At 42.2% G+C, this 20,128-nt stretch overlaps 3 protein-coding genes and 1 long non-coding RNA gene across 4 annotated transcripts in view; all 4 read left to right on the forward strand.

The window, feature by feature from the left end:
- Positions 1–13,348, forward strand: LOC110005527 (protein NLRC3-like). Its single transcript, XM_065961263.1, has 9 exons — positions 1–59; positions 627–737; positions 854–932; positions 1,091–1,295; positions 1,421–3,224; positions 3,331–3,502; positions 8,574–10,426; positions 10,973–11,035; positions 11,223–13,348. Exons 1-7 carry the CDS (start codon positions 1–3, stop codon positions 9,156–9,158), a joined length of 3,015 nt encoding a protein of 1,004 aa, XP_065817335.1. The 3' UTR covers positions 9,159–10,426; positions 10,973–11,035; positions 11,223–13,348.
- Positions 1–20,128, forward strand: part of LOC136181107 (NLR family CARD domain-containing protein 3-like) — a 432,016-nt gene that overhangs the window by 386,207 nt on the left and 25,681 nt on the right. The window lies entirely within an intron of this gene.
- LOC136181194 (uncharacterized) lies at positions 3,583–5,058 on the forward strand. Its single transcript, XR_010667580.1, has 3 exons — positions 3,583–3,773; positions 4,480–4,647; positions 4,768–5,058. It is a non-coding gene; the product is annotated as an uncharacterized lncRNA (long non-coding RNA).
- Positions 10,987–20,128, forward strand: part of LOC136176988 (NLR family CARD domain-containing protein 3-like) — a 19,402-nt gene continuing 10,260 nt past the window's right edge. Inside the window, exons 1-4 of the mRNA XM_065961267.1 lie at positions 10,987–11,035; positions 11,223–11,591; positions 12,220–12,275; positions 12,570–12,643. Of these exons, the coding sequence (XP_065817339.1) occupies positions 10,987–11,035; positions 11,223–11,591; positions 12,220–12,275; positions 12,570–12,643 (548 nt within the window). The remainder of the gene's footprint in view (positions 11,036–11,222; positions 11,592–12,219; positions 12,276–12,569; positions 12,644–20,128) is intronic.

The following is a 20,128-nucleotide window of genomic DNA, read 5'->3' on the forward strand; positions in this document are numbered from 1 at the left end:
ATGTTGGATGTCCTGACTTTGTCCACAGCCCAGATCCTGAACCTGATGAGGTTCTGCTGGTGAGATGTTGGGCATTGAAAGCTGCAGGTCACGTTCACTAACCTACCTGGTCCATACATCCTGCTGATCCAGCTGACCATTGTACTGATATCTGACTACACTTTCTCCTGGACTACATAGTTTAATACTTGATCCTTGTTTTAGTGAATGGTACCTGAGTCCAGCTGAGGCACGTTTAGTCCTTGATCTGGATCTGTTCCGTATCCTAATAGTAGTTGCTGCCTGTGGTACCTACAGTCTCTAAATGTACGATGGGAGGGAGAGCCTTCAGTTATCAGGCTCCTCTTCTCTGGAATCATCCCTCGCTCCCTCGCTCCCTCCCTCTCTCTCTCTCTGTCTCTCTCTCTCTCTCTCTCTCCCCCTCATCTCCCTCCCTCTCCCTCCTCCCCCCCTCTCTCTCCCCCCCCCCCCTCTCTCTCTCTCTCTCGTTGCTATCTGTAAATCTCAAAATCTCAGTAACAAACCACAGCATCTTTCTGAGCTGTGTTTATGTTTGAGTCGTCTTCTGTTAACTTTAAACTGGAACAATCTGATTAAAATGATCTTTGTTTGTTTGTTTGTATCAGGATGATGAGACAGAGACCAGACTCTCCTGGACCCAGCTGTGTGTCCATGAAGAGTGACCGATCTATAGATCGCCTTATTGAGTTTAAAGATAGACGTCCTGCTGATGGAAGGTCAGAATTAAAAATCAAGTTAATGTTATGTCTCTGTTGTTTAAAGACTCATATCTTGGCTCAGAGTTTCATTATATATATCCCGTTGTTTTCTTGTGTAATATGTCCTGTCACAGAGTTCAACAGGAGAGCTCCAACGTTCACAGAGATCAATCAGACCAGCAGAATCCAACAGACCTGGACTCCATCTTTATGGTGTGTTCAACACACTGTTAATTAATACACTACCATTACAATAATTTAATTCTAAGTTATTGTTCTGTTTAGACCAGCTGACCTTCAGACTGACAGATGAACCACATGTTGAGTTCTACCAGTTTATATTAAATATCCAGTGTCTCCTTCTGTTCCAGCTGCTGGAGGAGAACATCATCACCTTTGTGAAGAACGAGCTGAAGAGAGTCCACAGGGTTCTGAGTCCAGATTACCCAGAATGCTTAGAGAGTCAGAGTGAGGATGAAGAGCAGGGGAGAAGCTGTAAAGAGGCATTTTTGAAGATCACTCTGAACTTCCTGAGGAGAATGAAGCAGGAGGAGCTGGCTGACTGTCTGCAGAGCAGTAAGAACATTTTAACAGATTTAGTATTTTAGAAAAAGGACAAAGAGGTTTAAAGTTCCAAACTCAGATAGTCATGTCATCTATATCAGGATCTGTTCATTGATTTCAGTTCTTTCTTTATTCAGGAACAGTCGCTGCAGAGTGCCGTCGTAAACTCAAATCTAACCTGAAGGAGAAGTTCCAGTGTGTGTTTGAGGGGATTGCTAAAGCAGGAAACCCAACCCTTCTGAACCAGATCTACACAGAGCTCTACATCACAGAGGGAGGGACTGGAGAGGTCAATGATGAACACGAGGTCAGACAGATTGAAACAGCATCCAGGAAACCAGACAGACCAGAAACAACCATCAGACAAGAAGACATCTTTAAAGTCTCACCTGGAAGAGATGAACCAATCAGAAGAGTGATGACAAAGGGAGTGGCTGGCATCGGGAAAACAGTCTTAACACAGAAGTTCACTCTGGACTGGGCTGAAGACAAAGACAACCAGGACATACAGTTCACATTTCCATTCACTTTCAGAGAGCTGAATGTGCTGAAAGTGAAAAAGTTCAGCTTGGTGGAACTTGTTCATCACTTCTTTCCTGAAACCAAAGAAGCAGGAATCTGCAGGTTTGAAGAGTTCCAGGTTGTGTTCATCTTTGACGGTCTGGATGAGTGTCGACTTCCTCTGGACTTTAAAAACAACGAGACCCTGACTGATGTCACAGAGTCCACCTCAGTGGATGTGCTGCTGACAAACCTCATCAGGGGGAAACTGCTTCCCTCTGCTCACCTCTGGATAACTACAAGACCTGCAGCAGCCAATCAGATCCCTCCTGAGTGTGTTGACATGGTAACAGAGGTCAGAGGGTTCACTGACCCACAGAAAGAGGAGTACTTCAGGAAGAGGTTCAGAAATGAGGAGCAAGCCGACAGAATCATCTCCCACATCAAGACATCCAGAAGCCTCCACATCATGTGCCACATCCCAGTCTTCTGCTGGATCACTGCTACAGTTCTGGAGGATGTGCTGAAGACCAGAGAGGGAGGAGAGCTGCCCAAGACCCTGACTGAGATGTACATCCACTTCCTGGTGGTTCAGTCCAAACTGAAGAACATCAAGTATGATGGAGGAGCTGAGACAGATCCACACTGGAGTCCAGAGAGCAGGAAGATGATTAAGTCTCTGGGAAAACTGGCTTTTGAGCAGCTGCAGAAAGGAAACCTGATCTTCTATGACTCAGACCTGACAGAGTGTGGCATCGATATCAGAGCAGCCTCAGTGTACTCAGGAGTGTTCACACAGATCTTTAAAGAGGAGAGAGGACTGTACCAGGACAAGGTGTTCTGCTTCATCCATCTGAGTGTTCAGGAGTTTCTGGCTGCTCTTCATGTCCATCTGACCTTCATCAACTCTGGAGTCAATCTGATGTCAGAAAAACAAACAACATCCAGGTGGTCTAAAGGATTCAGAGAAAAACCTGACCCAAAACATTTATATCAGAGTGCTGTGGACCAGACCTTACAGAGTCCTAATGGACACCTGGACTTGTTCCTCCGCTTCCTCCTCGGTCTTTCTCAAGAGACCAATCAGAATCTCATACGAGGTCTGCTGACACACACAGGAAGTGGCTCAAAGACTAATCAGAAAACAGTCAAGTACATCAAGGAGAAGATCAGTGAGGATCTGTCTGCAGAGAAAAGCATCAATCTGTTCCACTGTCTGAATGAACTGAATGATCGTTCTCTAGTGGAGGAGATCCAACAGTCCCTGAGATCAGGACGTCTCTCCACAGATAAACTGTCTCCTGCTCAGTGGTCAGCTCTGGTCTTCATCTTACTGTCATCAGAAAAAGATCTGGACGTGTTTGACCTGAAGAAATACTCTGCTTCAGAGGAGGCTCTTCTGAGGCTGCTGCCTGTGATCAAAGCTTCAAACAAAGCTCTGTACGTGCTCACATAACTATCCAGTTCAAATGTAGTTCTCTTCATTCAGAAATAACAACTATAGTTTGTAATTGCTTTCATTTGTGTTCTTCTGAATCCTCTTCAGGCTGAGTGGTTGTAACCTCTCAGAGAGAAGCTGTGAAGCTCTGTCCTCAGTCCTCAGCTCCCAGTCCTCTAGTCTGAGAGAGCTGGACCTGAGCAACAACAACCTGCATGATTCAGAAGTGAAGCTGCTGTGTAGTGGTTTAAAGACTCTACACTGTTCACTGGAAACGCTCAGGTAAGGACTTATTCATGTGAAAGTTTACCCAATAAGCTTAAATGTACTTAGTTTATTTGATATTTTGATTAACTTACCAAACATATCCTCTTCAGGCTGAGTGGTTGTAACCTCTCAGAGAGAAGCTGTGAAGCTCTGTCCTCAGTCCTCAGCTCCCAGTCCTCTAGTCTGAGAGAGCTGGACCTGAGCAACAACAACCTGCATGATTCAGGAGTGAAGCTGCTGTGTAGTGGTTTAAAGAGTCCACTCTGTAGACTGGACACTCTCAGGTTAGTGTGCTGCTGATCCACATTATTCATCTAAGATCACGTTTTCTTGATGAATCATTTATTAAATGGGCCTTGGTGGTGGTTTAAAGTTTTCCTGTATGTTTCCACATTAAAGCTGTAAAGCTCTGAGCTCGTTCTATAGCTCTCAGTCTTTTAGTCTGAGGAAGCTGGACTGGAATAAAGAAAGTTAAATATGAAGTTCTTTCCCCACCAACAAACAAACCATGGATAATGTTTGGAACATAAAGAACTAAAGAATCTTTATTTCAGATGAAACAGTTCAGAACTGTTTCTACATCACTGCTGATGTCAAAGCAGTCTGTGTGTTTATCTCACGCTCTGTCTTACCTTCACTATTTGTCACCAGAGTAAATATTGATTAGTATCAGATTATGAAGTCTATTCTGTTCAGCTGCATGGTTATGACGGGATGTTACTGGTAAAACAGAGAAGAATGGACCAATGGATGTTAAGTATGTTGTGTGTGTGTGTGTGTGTGTGTGTGTGTGTGTGTGTGTGTGTGTGTGTGTGTGTGTGTGTGTGTGTGTGTGTGTGTGTGTGTGTGTGTGTGTGTGTGTGTGTGTGTGTGTGTGTGTGTGTGTGTGTGTGTGTGTGTGTGTGTGTGTAAGTGTGTGTGTGTGCGCTGGTGTTTGTGTGTGTGCGTTGGTGTTTGTGTGTGTGTGTGTGTGTGTGTGTGTGTGTGTAGTCTGTCAAACTGTCTGATCACAGAAGAAGGTTGTGCGTCTCTGGCCTCAGCTCTAAGCTCCTCCCCCCTGAGACATCTGGACCTGAGCTACAATCATCCAGGAGAACGAGGAGAGAAGCTGCTGTCTGCTGGACTGGAGGATCCACACTGCAGACTGGAGACACTGAGGTACAGACAGACACACAGAAGCTGTCTCACTGTTTCTGAATGATGAACTCTGCTTCTTGTCTGATGCTGGATTTAAATGAAGATGTATGAAATAGATTCTGATCTGGTTTCTTCCTCCAGGTTGGACCATAGTGGACTGCACAGACTGGATCCTGGTCTGAGGAAGTGTGAGTGTGTTTTCATTTCTCTTCATCAGAACACAGCAGCACATGTTGGAGTGTAGAAGAGTAAATGCTCTTGAACAATCAGACAGAGACTATGGCTTGTGAACAGAGGATTTGTTTATTTCTCTCGGAGAAGTTAATAACAATAACTTAGATTTATATAGCGCCTTTCATGAAACCCAAGGATGCTTTACAAAGTGTGTGTGTGTGTGTGTGTGTGTGTGTGTGTGTGTGTGTGTGTGTGTGTGTGTGGTTTTTAAAAATGACCAGGGGTCTCATTTATAAAAGAGTGCGTAAAATTCATACTAAAAATGTACGTGTGCCAAAAACCCGGAAATGGCGTGCGCACAAAATGATTCAGAGTTATAAAACCGTTCGTACGCACACCTGCACGCAATGTTCCCTTTATAAATCACCATCCACCTGGAAATGTGCGCACGTAGATTAGTCCCATGTTCCGCCCTCTACACGCCCACATTCAACCATAAACGGTCAATGCAAAGCAGCTCGTGAATGAAAATGCATCCAAACGAGGGGGCAGATCAAAGGTTTCCAGCGTTGGATCACGAAAACTGAAGTTTAGACGAAGAAACAAAACTTTCTGACCCAGAAACAAAGGAACTTGTGAATGAAGTGAAGGATAAAATGGACATATCGGTAGTTTGCTGCAGCAGGAGGATCACGAACTGAAGAAAATTCAGAGAATGACACCACGTCGCTGCTGCATTCACGCTGTCCTATGTGCCAAAACATCCACCGTTCATCATTACGCACGAGTATATCTGCAATGTTTACATGTTTACAGGACCCACACTGATTTCTTCATATAGTGGCAGAGAGGACACGTCAGTCAGCATTCTCCCTCACTCTATCATATTATTAATCAAAGGTTTGATCAACCAACAAAAACTTTGAATTGTTGGCCACATATTTTCGTGGGCATCTCCGTCTGCACTGTGACTAATTATGATCAAATATATGGCTTAATGATCGTGTCAGAGATGCCCCGACTTAATGTCCACACTTGAATTATTTACAGAATAAATACATGCAGCTGATGAAGATGTGCTGAGTATGGAGGAGGTGAAATGTGTGAAGCCATCGCCATGTCTCTGTGCACTCTTTATTAAAACTAAAAATCACAATTGATGATAAATGCAAGATATTGAAATATATGAATGAAAACTGGAGGCTCTATGGTCTTTGTGTTAGTCTAATGTTTAACTCTACATCAGTGATTACATTAGTGTATAAGTCCGGTCCTCTGAGGTCCGTCCGGGATAATGAAGGCGAGACGGCGCTGATGCAATATGTATGTGGCAGACTTTTATTTTTTATTTATGTTTATATATTATCATAATGAAAGTTACTTATTGGAAACGGCTCACTACATGCGCGATTATAGCCTAAATAAAACCATCGGTTTGAATGATTGTGATGACGTGGATCTGTCAGTAAAGTTTGATATTTAGTGAAATAGGTTTGCTTTGTTGTTAAGGGAGCGAGCATTCTGCAGCATAAATGAGGCGGTGGTGTATTCTGAAGCAGAGGGGGAGAGAGGAGTGGTTCTGTCAACACACACAACAACAGGTATCAGGTTTCTGCTGTGCACGTGTGATTTGTTGTGATGATGGCGCCGGTCAGACACTACAGTGGGGATAGCATGGTCAGTGTAAACAAACTTGCATCGGGCAGCCCTATGCACGTAGTGAGGACGGCGCAGGAGTCCGAAAGATTTAATGGAAGCAAGGTTGTCCGGAGAGAAGTGGCAGGCGAGATTCTGGAGTTGCAGAGCGGAGTATGTTAGTAGTACCATGTCCGCAGCAGGGAGAGCAGCTGCTAGCCGCAGGCTGAAAGCTGCAAGCTACCGGGCGCCAGCCGGGGTCAGGAAAACCGCAGGAATGAGAGCCAAACCAGGATAAGGAAAGGACCAATTTTGTGGCAGACGGGGGACCCGTCTGGACACAATCTGAGCAGGAGAGCAGCAGCCGGCAGTCTGGTTGTCAGGCAGGCCTCTTCACCGCCAGCAGCTAACAGCTGATCGGCGGCTAGCGCTAACAGCTGATCGTCATAGATGGTGAGTAGCTGTCAGTTTACACAAACTGAAAGCAGCAGCAAAGTTGATCTGTTTGCAGACTGTTAGTAGAGGATAAGTAGGAGGGAGAAGCATAGATAGCACAAAAGAAACATCATTTTTGTCACGGATCGTGAAGCGGCGACATACACGCCAGCGTCCTCGCTCAACCGGAACTTTTATAACATCCCAATCATCCTTTTATGGGCAATCAACACACTGAGCAATTACAACATGTGTGCTATATGAAGACCATTTCCTAGAAGTTTCCTGGACAGACAACTGGTCTCTTAACAGGAAAGTGTGTGTGTGTGTGTGTGTGTGTGTGTGTGTGTGTGTGTGTGTGTGTGTGTGTCTTGTGTATCAGAACATGATCTTATGACTTGGCTAAATTCAGAGGTTAGATAACTATTGGTTTGTGCCTGCTGCTGTCCAGATTGTGTTTCTGTTATGATTAAACCTTTCAAACTACAACAGGATGAGGGCTGGAAGTAACACAAAGTGATGATAAAAGTGAGGGTGATGGAAACTCATGAGAGTTTAAATATGAAATAAAAAATGTAAAGTGAAATAAAAGTGATAATCCAGTGAATAGAAAATCACCATTCATCACATCCAACAGAAATGTATATTTTACAACATGCAGTTTTTGTGACATTTCACATTTTGATGTTGGCTGCTGGCCGGCTGCTCGTAGTCGAGCTCGTGGAGCTCATCAACTTTAAAAACAGCAGAAATCATTTTTGATTTGAACATAAAATAAATTTATGTTGCATCCTTCAACCAAAAGAGTCTCCAATAAATAAAAGATATGAATGAAATAAAGTATTTTAGAATGAAATGAAGTCATTAATATAGCCTATATATAAAAATATTTCTTTTTAATTACACTTCCACCTTTTAGTTTATGAAGGAAACACTTTTTTGAATGCTCTTTGAGCACATAATAAACCTAATCACATCTGGGACAGTGTAGTTTCAGAACTATTAATATTTGCCTCTGTCGATATAAGAACTTCAATGGCATTTTTTATGGCTTTGGCCCGTTTAGAATTACTAGCAAAAGGCTGTCTGTTTTTTCCTAGTTGCAGTGATGTTTACGTTCACGTGGTGCCTTTTCAAGTGCTTTAATAAGTTGGACATGTTGCCTGTGACGTACCCGATGTCCGCTAAACAACAACGGCACACTACTCTCGTCTTGTCAACGTCTCTTTGTCCATTATTGTGGGAATGGGGAGTGAGGTGTTCATTCTATCATGCTGCAGGTTATGCTCCCACACAGACGCGTCTCCCCCTCCCCTTTTGCTCTTAGTTTGAGCGGGATCATCGCTGAAAATTAAAACAAAACTGAAGAGTAAGTCTGTAAAAAGAACTCCATCCCGGTTATATGAAACTGTCCAGTCCAACAGGACTCGAGGAACTACTAATCTGCACAGTTTGCACAGATTATGTTTGAACTTTTTTACAAGTTACTAACTAAAAGCTGTGTCCCATACCAGCAGCCACAGCCTTCCTCCACCCTGAGGTGTGTTTCTGCTTTGCGGTCCGTGTGGGAACACAGATTAAATCACTTTTGTTCCGCGCGTACTCGGATCAGTCCTGTACCGAAACGGTCCGGTCTGAGTACGTGTACCTTTACACCCCTATCAGTAAGTGTCAGTAAAGTTGTTGATGAATGAACAGATGATAACCTGCAGCTGTGTTGTGTCTCGTTCTCTCCATCAGACGCCTGTGAGCTGGAACTGGACACAAACACAATGAACAGAAAACTGAAACTGTCTGACAACAACAGGAAGGTGACACATATGGAGGAGTATCAGTCATATCCTGATCATCCAGACAGATTTGATTGCTGGTGGTCTCAGCTGCTGTGTAGGACTGGTCTGACTGGTCGCTGTTACTGGGAGGTCGAGTGGAGAGGAAAGGTTGATGTATCAGTGAGTTACAGAGGAATCAGAAGGAGAGGAGGCAGAGCTGAATGTTTGTTTGGATTTAATGATCAGTCCTGGAGTCTGATCTGCTCTGATGAAGGTTACTCTGTCTGTCACAATAACATAAGAACAAAGATCTCCTCTTCCTCCTCCTCCTCTGTCTCTCACAGAGTAGCAGTGTATATGGACTGTCCTGCTGGCTCTCTGTCCTTCTACAGAGTCTCCTCTGACACACTGATCCACCTCCACACCTTCAACACCACATTCACTGAACCTCTCTATCCTGGGTTTGTGTTCTGGTCTCCTGGTTCTTCAGTGTCTCTGTGTGGTCTGTCAGTCTGAGAAACACTGCTGACTGAAGATCAGCTGACTCTGTTCACTCTGTCCAGCTGGTCTGTTTCATGATTGGTGGGTGTGATAATGGGGGGTGGGGGTGGTAATGGGGGTTAAATGTTCTACATTACAGAAAAACAATGGACCCCCTTCTTTAATGTCTGTATTGTTCTGATCTCACCAATAAAAAACAAGTGACAATTAAACAATTAAAGTCCTCCTCCTGCTGTCTTGATATTGGCAGCAGGAGGAGGAGTCATGGCTCCAGATCTGTTACAAATGGTAAACTTGTCTCTCAGGTGTCTTCCCACAGGCCCTGAAAACAGCAGTCATCAAGCCACTACTAGAAAAGAACAATCTAGACAATAATGAATAATTACAGGCCTATATCAAATCTTCCTCTGTGAGGTCAAATGATAGACAAAGCTGTGTTTCAGAAGTTAAATAACTTCTTGATATTGAACAACTGTTTGGATGTCTTCCAGTCAGGTTTTGGACCAAACCGCAGCACTGAGACAGCTCTGGTTAAAGAGTAAGTAAACCCTAAAACCACTTTCTTCAACTCTAAACCTCTGTATTTGAGTATTAAGTAGTGTTATGGATCAATCCAAGTCCCAATCTCGACATTTGAGTACAAAGTATTGAAATTTGAAATATTGTGTTAGAAATGTGCATAGTGTCTGCCCTTCTGTTTGAAAAACTCTAACAGTTTTTTTTGGAGTACAGTATGACGTAGGAGTACAGCCCCACGTCACCAAACCTATAAAAGCCTCGTCACCCGACTCGGCGAACTGTGGGGACTCAAGTGTGTGTGTGTATTTGTGTGTGTGGGGCAAACATTGTTTCATGTTGCGGCTGATAACGGTGTGAAAGGAGTGAGTGGGGGAGTTTACCCCCGTGCCCCCCTCCCTCTCCAAGTTGATACATCCTCCTGCTTATTCTGCTCCGGTCCCCGGCATCATAACGTGCCTCTCGCTCACACCTGAAGAACCATAGACTGTAAATATTACTGGACGAACCCTGACCCGTCTGTTACATAGGCAGCAAATGAGTCCAATCGACGGCCGCATCCATATTGGATTTGCTGTCTCAACCTAACTTTGGATCAACCTAGTAACAGCAGTAAGGCGGACTGTGGGCGGGACCAAAGTTCGCCGACCGACCGACGCGACCGACGAGCTTGACCCTAGCAGCCTAGCAGGCTACTTCACAGCATAGCTAACAACTGCTCTATCTGCTACTGCTGTCCTGCTCCCACTCGTCCATAACTATAAACAGTAAGTTAACATTTAACTTTTCTATAACACAGTTAAAACTAATTATCTTCAACCCAAATATATAATTAAAGTCTTAAAACTACACTTTTAAAAAATGTATTACCGGTGGTTATTAGTCACAGCAGTGACTTTGTCCGGGTTAGTAGAACAAAACATTAACAAAGTTGTAACATAAAATGTAAGAAACAGTTTGAGGCTAATCTTTACATTAAAATTCTCACATTGTGTTACAAATCATTACTTGGATGTAATAACATGTTTAAAGTTTAGAAGTCTGTTTGAAAACCATAAAAGAAAGATCTTTGGCGCTTCTTTTCTTTTCTTTTCGTTGTTGTTGATGAACCTACTGTTAGACATAAACTGTAAATAAACATGTGAGACATCCAGAAGAAATCAATATTACAAAGCATATAGTTCATGTTACTGTTCTGACAAAAAGAGGAATGTCTGTGTCTTATATTTACTGATGTCAACAGTGATGACGGTGAACATGACAACTAAAAAATAAATATTTTATATTAATCATAAGATATTTATTTTCTATAGAATCCTCTGAAGTCATGGAGTCTGTGGACAGTGATGGAGTGTCAGCTTCACCCGCCAAAACCTGTAAGTATTAGAATAAATTGTATTTTAAGACTGGCATCTATTATTATGAGCTGCAGCTACCTTGTTCAATATTATTCCTGCAGATGAGGCTAATAACAAAAAAACAGCCTGAGCTGCCACATGTAGTTAACTGTACATTTTGTCTTGTCTGAGGCATTAATTGAACATTTTTGTATTTCTCCCTTAGACACAGTGTGGATTATTGGTGACAGCTGTGTCCGTCGAGGTGCCCAGAGAGCTGCAGAGACTGAGGGAAGGAACCTGGGCCTGAAGAACGTCCACATGAGTTGGTTCGGCTGGGGTGGACTTCGCTGGAAAGGCCTCCTTCCCTTCTTTAAAAACTCACTCCGAGGGAGGTCTCCCCCGGATGGCCTCATCATTCATTGTGGGGGCAGCAGCATGGGACATGTCAGTGGTGTCGTGCTGCTCAATATGATGAAGGATGACCTTCAGCAACTCCACGCACGACACCCTGGCATGAAGATCATGTTGTCTGCCCTCACCCAGAGGTGCCAGTGGAGGCATGGCATCCATCCGGGGAAGATCGACAAATCTCGTAGGTTTGTCAACAGTGTTATGGCTACATTTGTTGGATCCATAAGCGGTGCAATGATTGAGCACCCTCAAATTAGACATGACAGTCCTGGGCTATTTTTGAAAGATGGAGTTCATTTCACATCTAGGGGAAATGATATATTTTTAAGTAATTTTGCTCATTGCCTTAAAGACCACTTCCAAATACAGTGAAACTGCACTGGAATTTGAAAGTGGCCTTTAGGACCTTTTTTTAGATGCCAAATTCATAGCCCACTGCCATGGCTAATGTTGAGTTTCTTTATACTTTTGTTAAACATCCGCTTCTGTAGCCATGACACTGTGTCCCCCCCCCCAACCAACCACCCACTCTTTGCAGCTCTCTGGGCTCATGATGGACATAGCTGTCACCATACATATGTTATGTAAATATGAACGTTTGAAGCCTGAGTGAGTTCCTGTTCCTGCAGTCCCCCGTCTGTTCCTGCAGTCCCCCGTCTGTTCCCGCAGTCCCCCGTCTGTTCCCGCAGTCCCCCGTCTGTTCCCGCAGTCCCCCGTCTGTTCCTGCAGTCCCTCGTCTGTTCCTGCAGTCCCCCGTCTGTTCCCGCAGTCCCCCGTCTGTTCCCGCAGTCCCCCGTCTGTTCCTGCAGTCCCATCGATGGCAGTCTCCTTGCTGGAAATTGCACCACACCGTAAATGTGTGCCTGTGAGGACAATAACTATCACCCCTATTTGTTTTTGCACCAGGTTTGTTATTTATTTTAGTGGTTATTTATTTTTTATTTAAAAAAGTATTCTATGTATATTCACTCCTTTGTCTCTACTTATGAGTATACATTTTCATTCTTTTTACCTTTTTTTTTTTTTTTACCAAATAGTAATGCAGTTAATATCTGTTTGGGTAGGAAGAGTATTTATCTTTATAATTAAAGACAACTAAATGTCCCTGACACCAGAGCTATAATAATTTTTAGAGCATGCCTTTTGTTACTTGCTTTAGATACAAAAACCCTTCCTGCAGATAGTGTCCATGTTTGATGACCAGTCCAGCCTGTCGTCCAACTGCAGCCCCAGGTACCCGTAGGTCTTGACCACCTCCACGTTGACCCCCCCCCGATGGAAACAGGTTGTAGATGTGGCTTGTTCCTTTGGAAGTCCACCACCATCTCCTTGGTCTTGGAGGTGTTCAGCTGCCAATGGTTCGACCTGCACCACGTCACAAAGTCCCCTACCAGGCTCCTGTACTCCTCCTCCTGTCCATCCCTGACACAACCAACCATCACAGTGTCATCCGAGTATTTCTGCATGTGGCAGAGCTCGGAGTTATACTGGAAGTCAGAGGTATACAGGGTGAACAAGACAGGAGAGAGCACGGTCCCCTGTGGTGCTCCGATGCTGCTGACCACAGTGTCAGATGTGCAGTGTATTAAGATTGCTGTACTGTCATATTCTGCAAAGCACTTTGTGCATCTGTCTTGAAAAGTGCCCTACAATTAAAGTATTATTATTATATTATTATAGATATCTCAGGATTCATTTCTATTCCAGCTTAGAACAAAATGACTTTGAGTGTATCTGAGATTAAAGGGGGTGCAGCTACAGTGATCGGCAACAGCAAAGGAAAAGTAGTGTAGGTGTTATGAGTCCATCATGTGGTCCCAGCTGAACAGACAGGTCATGAGCACCTGTCATGACCATCCCATCATGGATGTAGTGAACACGATCTGAGTCACTGTTGTCATTTGTAAGTTTTGATTACTTTTAAAAAAAAAAATGTTATTAATGTTTTGACTCTTTTTGTTTTGCGTCCATTCAATTGAGGGTGCAGACGTTTAAAATGAGGGTGCAAAAGTTTGCATTGCACCTTTATTTTAAATGTATGAACCGGGCCTGCTCATATCGTATCATACCATGTCATGGCGTGGATTTTAAGGACATTTGGAGCGGTCTCTAATTATTTTCAATAAAACAGTAGGGAACACATGTTGTATTTAGCATCACTAAAAAGTCTCAAAGAAGAAACAAGTGAAACAATAAACTGGTCGGCCATTTTTGAACAATGAGAAAACAGGCAAGTCATGTTTTTATGTCTCTTTACATTTTTATTTTCCACTTCCCCCCTCCTTCATCAAAGTATTAACACATGCACATTTAATCATTCTGTTTACTGAACACTCCTAAACACAACCACTAGAGGGCAGCTCGATCTCTTCAATAACATCAGCAGCTCTTTCTGTTTGCATGCAGTCTGATGTATGCAGAGTATGTTTGTGTTGTTGAGCATATGCACAGGCACAAAGTATTTACTCTGAACTCTGTGGCACTGATCATATCTTTACTGTTCATTATGAGTCCGGGATCTGACTTTAATTACACCCAGTGAATAATGTATCTCTTTAAAAACCAAGAAAACCACAAAGTAATCTTTAAAAGTTTGATTCAGCCCCCTGGAGAAACAAAAGTTCACGATGTGTTTGTGTGCTTCTTTTTTTTAATTCCTCCTTCTGTGTCCTCTCATACTCCGACATCAGACATATATGCATGTGATCATGTGTGTGTGTGTGTGTGTGTGTGTGTGTGTGTGTGTGTGTGTGTGTGTCTCCTGAAGATACTGAGACATCAGCGATCATCACAAAGCCTCGACCTGATCTCACCTTTAGCATAGAGACAAACTTCGGTCAGAGGAGTTCAACCTGCCTCTCAGCAGTGTGATGTAACTTTAAGGCGTTAAATGTAAATCTCTCTAATCATTTTTCTTGGTGTGTATTCGCTGTGAAGATTGTACTCAAAAATAAAATGATGGATAAGGAAAGAGATGTCAATGCATGAAAAGCGGTTTGACGGATGAAATACGATCAGAACATGATGATGATTAGAAGCAGCTTGAAACTAAACTAATCTGTTACTGATGCTCTAAGTTGTCATGAAATGTAAAGCATAGATTTTTAAAAAGTATTTTGAAGAGCAGAGAAAAAGAAACAGAAAGGTCCTCTGGAGTTGCCTCACATAAAGAAGGATAGGATAGGATAGGATAATACTTTATTGATCCCCAGAGGGGAAATTCGGGCGTTACAGCAGCACAGACAAGAAAGCTCAAATACACATTACACAGAATAGATAAGATAAATAAAAAAATAAATAAAATAAAAAAACAGGGGGTATATACAGTACAAAAATGAATGTTGAAGTTAACTGGGGGGAATTGAGAATTGAAACAGTATTTGAAGAGAATGACAAGATAAAGTGACGAGTGATGATTAAAGTGACTTGGAATGAGAAAGTGTCAAATTAAGAAAAAGAGACAAAACACAGAGTTTTCACAGTCTTACATTTCTCTTCCAGCTGTGAAATGTGTCCTCTAAACCAAACACAGCCTCAGCCATAAAAACAGAACTTGTAATAACAAAGAACAATATTCAAATCACTCAAAAATGATGCAATTATTTCAACTGAAGATCAACTTTTGACCAAGACAGCAGCGTGTGCACAAAGCAAGGCCACCGTCCATATTTGATGAACCATAAAACTTCAAATAAAAGCCCATCCCAATTTAAGGTCTTGTTCCCGTTACTAGCCTTGTGTTGCTGCACATTTTGACAGATGAAGGCAGGTCTCAGTTAGAGATATGCAGGGTGGAGAGACACACAGTACACTTAAATATTCTTTCTGGCTGTACAAATTGTTAGAAAGTGGAATTGGAGGAAAAACCTACGACGTCATAAAATCAAAAAAAACGTTTAAAAAATGTGAAAATGTATAGATAGTTTACTATCGTAAAAAAAACCTACATTTACAGTTTTTTGTACTTAACTTCTTCCACTTTATACTTCTAATACATCCCTACACTTTTTTTTGGGGGGGGGGGGGATTCTGGTAGTTCTTATTACACTTCCAAGCTGATTAAAAACTGTCTGATTATTTGATGGGCTGAAAAGTTTTTTTTAAATATTAGGTCAGAGAGTAATGTAGTTTAATTTCACTTCTCCTTTCATGTATTTATTGTTAATGCTGCTCCGCTGCCCCCCAGTGGCTCTATGAGGACGTGACCAAACTATAGAAATACTGTATTTGCCAAGTTATTCAATGACAGAAAAATAGAACAGGTTCAAAAGTATTGTTTTATTACACAAAATGTTAAACACGGTAGAATTATGATTTAAAAATGCTTATAAAAATCAACATTGATGTGAAATATCAACTTTAAATCTGCTAAAAACATAGAAAAAACATTTTTATATATTATTGAATAAAACAAGAAGATGAGAAAACAAATATTTCTGTCTTGAAATTTTCAAGAAAATTGTAATTTCTCACAAATATTAATGTGTGCATACATTTAATTCAGCATTTTCTGACCAGCTTTGCAGGTTTCACTGTAACTTGTGTAACAGGGTTAATAACAGCATTGTGGCAAATGTTTGACAAGTGCTCGTCTGTGTGTTTTAAGATGTTGTTCCTCTTAAAATGAGGCGTGAGCAGTCTTGTTTAACGGAGCGGAGAGTCTGCATGTGGTCATTCAGCCCCGTTCTGCACCTTACGGCAGTTACAGATCATGAGAAGGTAAAACAAGTCACAACATTTAAATTATTCAGAATGAAATAAGAGCGCTGGTCCTCTAATTAAATAAAGATTATGTTTAAAAAAAAATCTAAAAAAAAAGCTTCCTTTGTAGAAAAATGACTTTTTAAGCCCTGATCAACTATTAACATATGTTTGAATTTGGATAAGTGATAATAACACACTGTCAGAGAGAAGTATAGCTTGTTGTTGTTTGCATCATTTTAAGTCATGTTTAAATCTTTAAAGGAGACATGTGTGACATTTTAAATAAATACAGAAGAAATCAAGTATAACCTCTGAAAATGTGTCTCTGAGTCATGACTGTCTACAATGAGTGAGAAGCTCGAGTCCCGCCTGCTGTACTGTTGTCTGAGTCATGGACAGGACGGCCTTGTGTATAAAAGCTGTTTTAGTCCAGGACTAGAGAAAAGAAGAATAACAGACTCACTGATTATTTGGATGTCACGTAAGTCTTTAGATCTCGCTCATTCTGTGTCAGTTTATGTGCAATATGAAGCTACAAGCTAACCACAGGGTGCTAACATTAGCATGCTAACACAACAATGCAGCACACAGGTGATTTCAGCTCCAGCAAAGGACAATTTTGTCCGCTGCTTGCGCTTAATGGTGTTTAATTATTGTGCGTTCTAATTCATAACTCCTTTGTGTGAACGTGAGTGGAGAGGAGTTGGAGGTGTGTCTCTGGAGGAGAGCGGAGGCTTCAGAATAGAGGAGGTGTGGCCAAACAGAAGTTTGTTTTGGTTTCATGCTGGAGCTCAAGGGCGACATCTACTGGATCAAAAAGTCGCACATTCTTCTTTTCAGGGTTTAATTCTAAATTATTTTCAGCAAAGACTGTATTTTTTTTTAAAATTCATATTTTTATTTCTTTTTCAAAACACTCGTCCACCACTTATACAACATAAATCTACAAACTCATCACATAAGACAATGTACACTACAACATACAATAATAGACAATAGACAATAAGGTGGTTGTTCATTTACAGAAAATTCAATCATATAACCTACTTTCCAAGTATTGTCTTATAAAGTTCCAGGGTCCTTCATCTCCACGGTCAAACTCAGAGAGACAATAAATCCATGAATTCTTTTAACCAATTGTCAATGTTAAAGCAATTTGGTTTACTTACTTTCCAATTCATCATAATAATACGCTTCACTGACAGAAAGGCTAGTGTGATGATTCGTTGTGTGAGCGTTGACTGTATGTTTCTTACTCTAATGCCAAGAAGGCAGACTAGAGGACAGGGGGGTATTTTTACTTTCACAATAAAAGTCAATCTTAAGATAACCTCATTCCAAAAACAGTGCCACAAGTGGATCAGTGTTCCTGCCTCACCACAGCCATGCCAGCACATATGTGAGAGGGAATTATCTTTAATCTGGCTGGTGTGATGTAAGTCCTATGTAAAATTTGAATTTGAATAATTTTATATCTTACACATTTAGATAAGGCTGTTGTGTTTGGTCAGGGACATGCTCAAGTCTCTCTCCCATTGGTGTTTGATGGAGGAGAAGCTGTCCAAGGAGGCAGCACAGACTGAATGAAAAGATGAGCAACACGACAGCTTCCCAAAAGTGAAGCCAAATTATTTGGAGGTCCCCCTACTGACTGCTGGCAGTGTGGGTCGAAAGCTCCGCCTCCTCCATGTGAACAGATGGGACAAACTATTAAACCAAAATACGTCAAACATGGTTTCTGTCTTTAAAGTTTGTTCTTATCGTGCTCATTTATGTTCACGTGTTCACTTTTCTGAGAGGTTTAGTTTTATGTATTTGTTCATGATGATATGAAAAAGGGTATCGCGCCATATTGACAAATGAGGCTCCTGCAGCACTGAGTGCAACGGATCATCAGAGTAGAGGAGTAACAGTGTGAGGAAATGTAACAAAAACTAACACCAGAGACCTTGAACTTCCCATAACCCTGAGTGTCTGTTTCAAACTGACACTAGAATCTGTTCTGCTGTGGGACCGAACCCACCTGCAGGCCTTTACCCCCGATCCCCACATACTCCGTGCACGCCATTGTTTTGCCCTGCCTCACTGGATCTGTTTCTGGAGCGTGAGCGCAGCGGAGAGCGGCCATGAGGAGTACACAGGAGAACTACAAGATCACGCGAGACAATGCAAACAACAAATTTATTTGTCTTTTGACGTAATGTTGATAAAGTGATGAAAAATACGACCGTGAGTCCGTCAATTGTGTTTTATTTTGAAATTGATCCTATGCGTTTCCTTGTCCGACTTCCTGTCCGGGTTGTCATATTCTGTCCAGCTTAACGCGGGCCTGCAGCGTACTCCATCAAAAATAGACTCTAGACGCGTATGTGAAGCGGAGCAGAGCACAGTGGCTCTGGTTGCACGCTTTGGAGACGGACTGCGGCGCTCGCTGTGGAAACACAACGATTGACTGGAGTCACAGCGAACTACGAAGTGCTGGGCGCCGACGGAACACGACGCGCACGGCGTAAGTGGAAATTGGGGGTTAGCGTTTTATCAGAAAGTTAAATGTGGGTTCTGGTTAGCACGACTGGTCTTCAACCTTCCTAAAAGAGCACATGTCACTCCGCTGTTCATCTCCTTACACCGGCTCCCAGTTACTGCTCGCATCAAATTTAAAACTCTGCTGCTCGCTTACAAAACAGACACAGAAACGTCTCCTCCTTACTTTAACTCTCTGATCCAGGTCTACACTCCCCCCCCCCCCTCTACGCTCTGCCAATGAAAGGCATCTGATCCAACCTTCACAACAGGGTCCTAAGTCTCTGACTAGACTCTTCTCCTCTGTCGCCCCCCGGTGGTGGAATGAACTTCCAAACTCCATGTGATCTGCAGAGTCCCTCTGCACCTTTAAGAAAAAGCTAAAGACCCAGCTCTTTCATGAATACCTACTAACTTAATGATGATGGTCTCCATATTATTGATGATGATGATGGTAATGACGATGGTTTTTGTTTGATAAAGACGACTTATAAGATGGTTTCTATACTGATTAGAGCTCTCAAGAACTGCCCTCAATGTTGTGCTTTGCCTCTGGTCACTTCCTGTCAGCACCTGTGTGTCCAATCAGACTCAAAGCTGATCGTTTGCTCTTACTGACATTGTTCCCTTTTTTCTAGATCCTTGCTTGTGTTGTTCTTACTCTCTGATGTACGTCGCTTTGGATAAAAGAGTCTGCTAAGTGAATTGTAGAGTCACTTACTTTGCATTTCAGAAACTGATATGGACGCCATTGATGTTTGCCTGGACGGACAGTTTCTGGTGGTCTGAAAAAAATGGAACCCTTCATTTGATCTACTATGTCTCTGTGATGGCAAGAGCCACAAAGAGGTAATATCACTCAGGTTATTAGTTGTTCACCAGCACATGTTTATTTAGCAGTCAACAATACAAACAGCTTACAAACTTAGTTTGATTTATTATGAGCTTATTTCTTCATTTAGTCTTTCATTGTTTAGATCAGGGATGTCAAACATACGGCCCGCGTGCCGTATCCGGCCCGACAGCAGGTTTCATACGGCCCGCGAGACGTTTTGGGAAGAAGGGGGAAATGTATAAAAACATATTTTGAGATTTTTTATAAATTAAATATTTGTAATACTTATTTCCCCCGAATTGTATTAAAATATTATGTATAATGAGCAACATAAAGGTTGATATCATGACACAAAAATTACTTAATTGGGGCACTTTGAACTATCTTCTCAGCAGGGAGAAGGCCTATCATAAAAAAGACGAGTGGCCGAGCGCACGAGCTGCTCCTGCATTACCCTAATCAGCAAACAGGCTGAACACCTGAGAGAGGTGACACAGAATGCAGGTTTTCAAGAGAGATCGAAGGGGAGATATTTATTTAGTTTTATTTGCTCAGAAGTTGTCAGAATTGTATCAGAGCCACGGGACTTAAGGACAGGCACACCGCTGCACTGCACGCTCATCCTGACGGTCTTCAGCTCTGTTCACACTTCTTAC

The sequence above is a fragment of the Labrus bergylta genome, chromosome 2, assembly GCF_963930695.1.
Source record: "Labrus bergylta chromosome 2, fLabBer1.1, whole genome shotgun sequence".
Classification (NCBI taxonomy): domain Eukaryota; kingdom Metazoa; phylum Chordata; class Actinopteri; order Labriformes; family Labridae; genus Labrus; species Labrus bergylta.

Coding starts and splice junctions, on each gene's coding strand:
- LOC110005527 (XM_065961263.1), top strand. CDS start 1: ATGTTGGATGTCCTGACTTTGTCCACAGCCCAGATCCTGAACCTGATG. Junction 60..626: donor AACCTGATGAGGTTCTGCTG/GTGAGATGTTGG, acceptor TGTTTGTATCAG/GATGATGAGACAGAGACCAG. Junction 1,296..1,420: donor GGCTGACTGTCTGCAGAGCA/GTAAGAACATTT, acceptor TTCTTTATTCAG/GAACAGTCGCTGCAGAGTGC.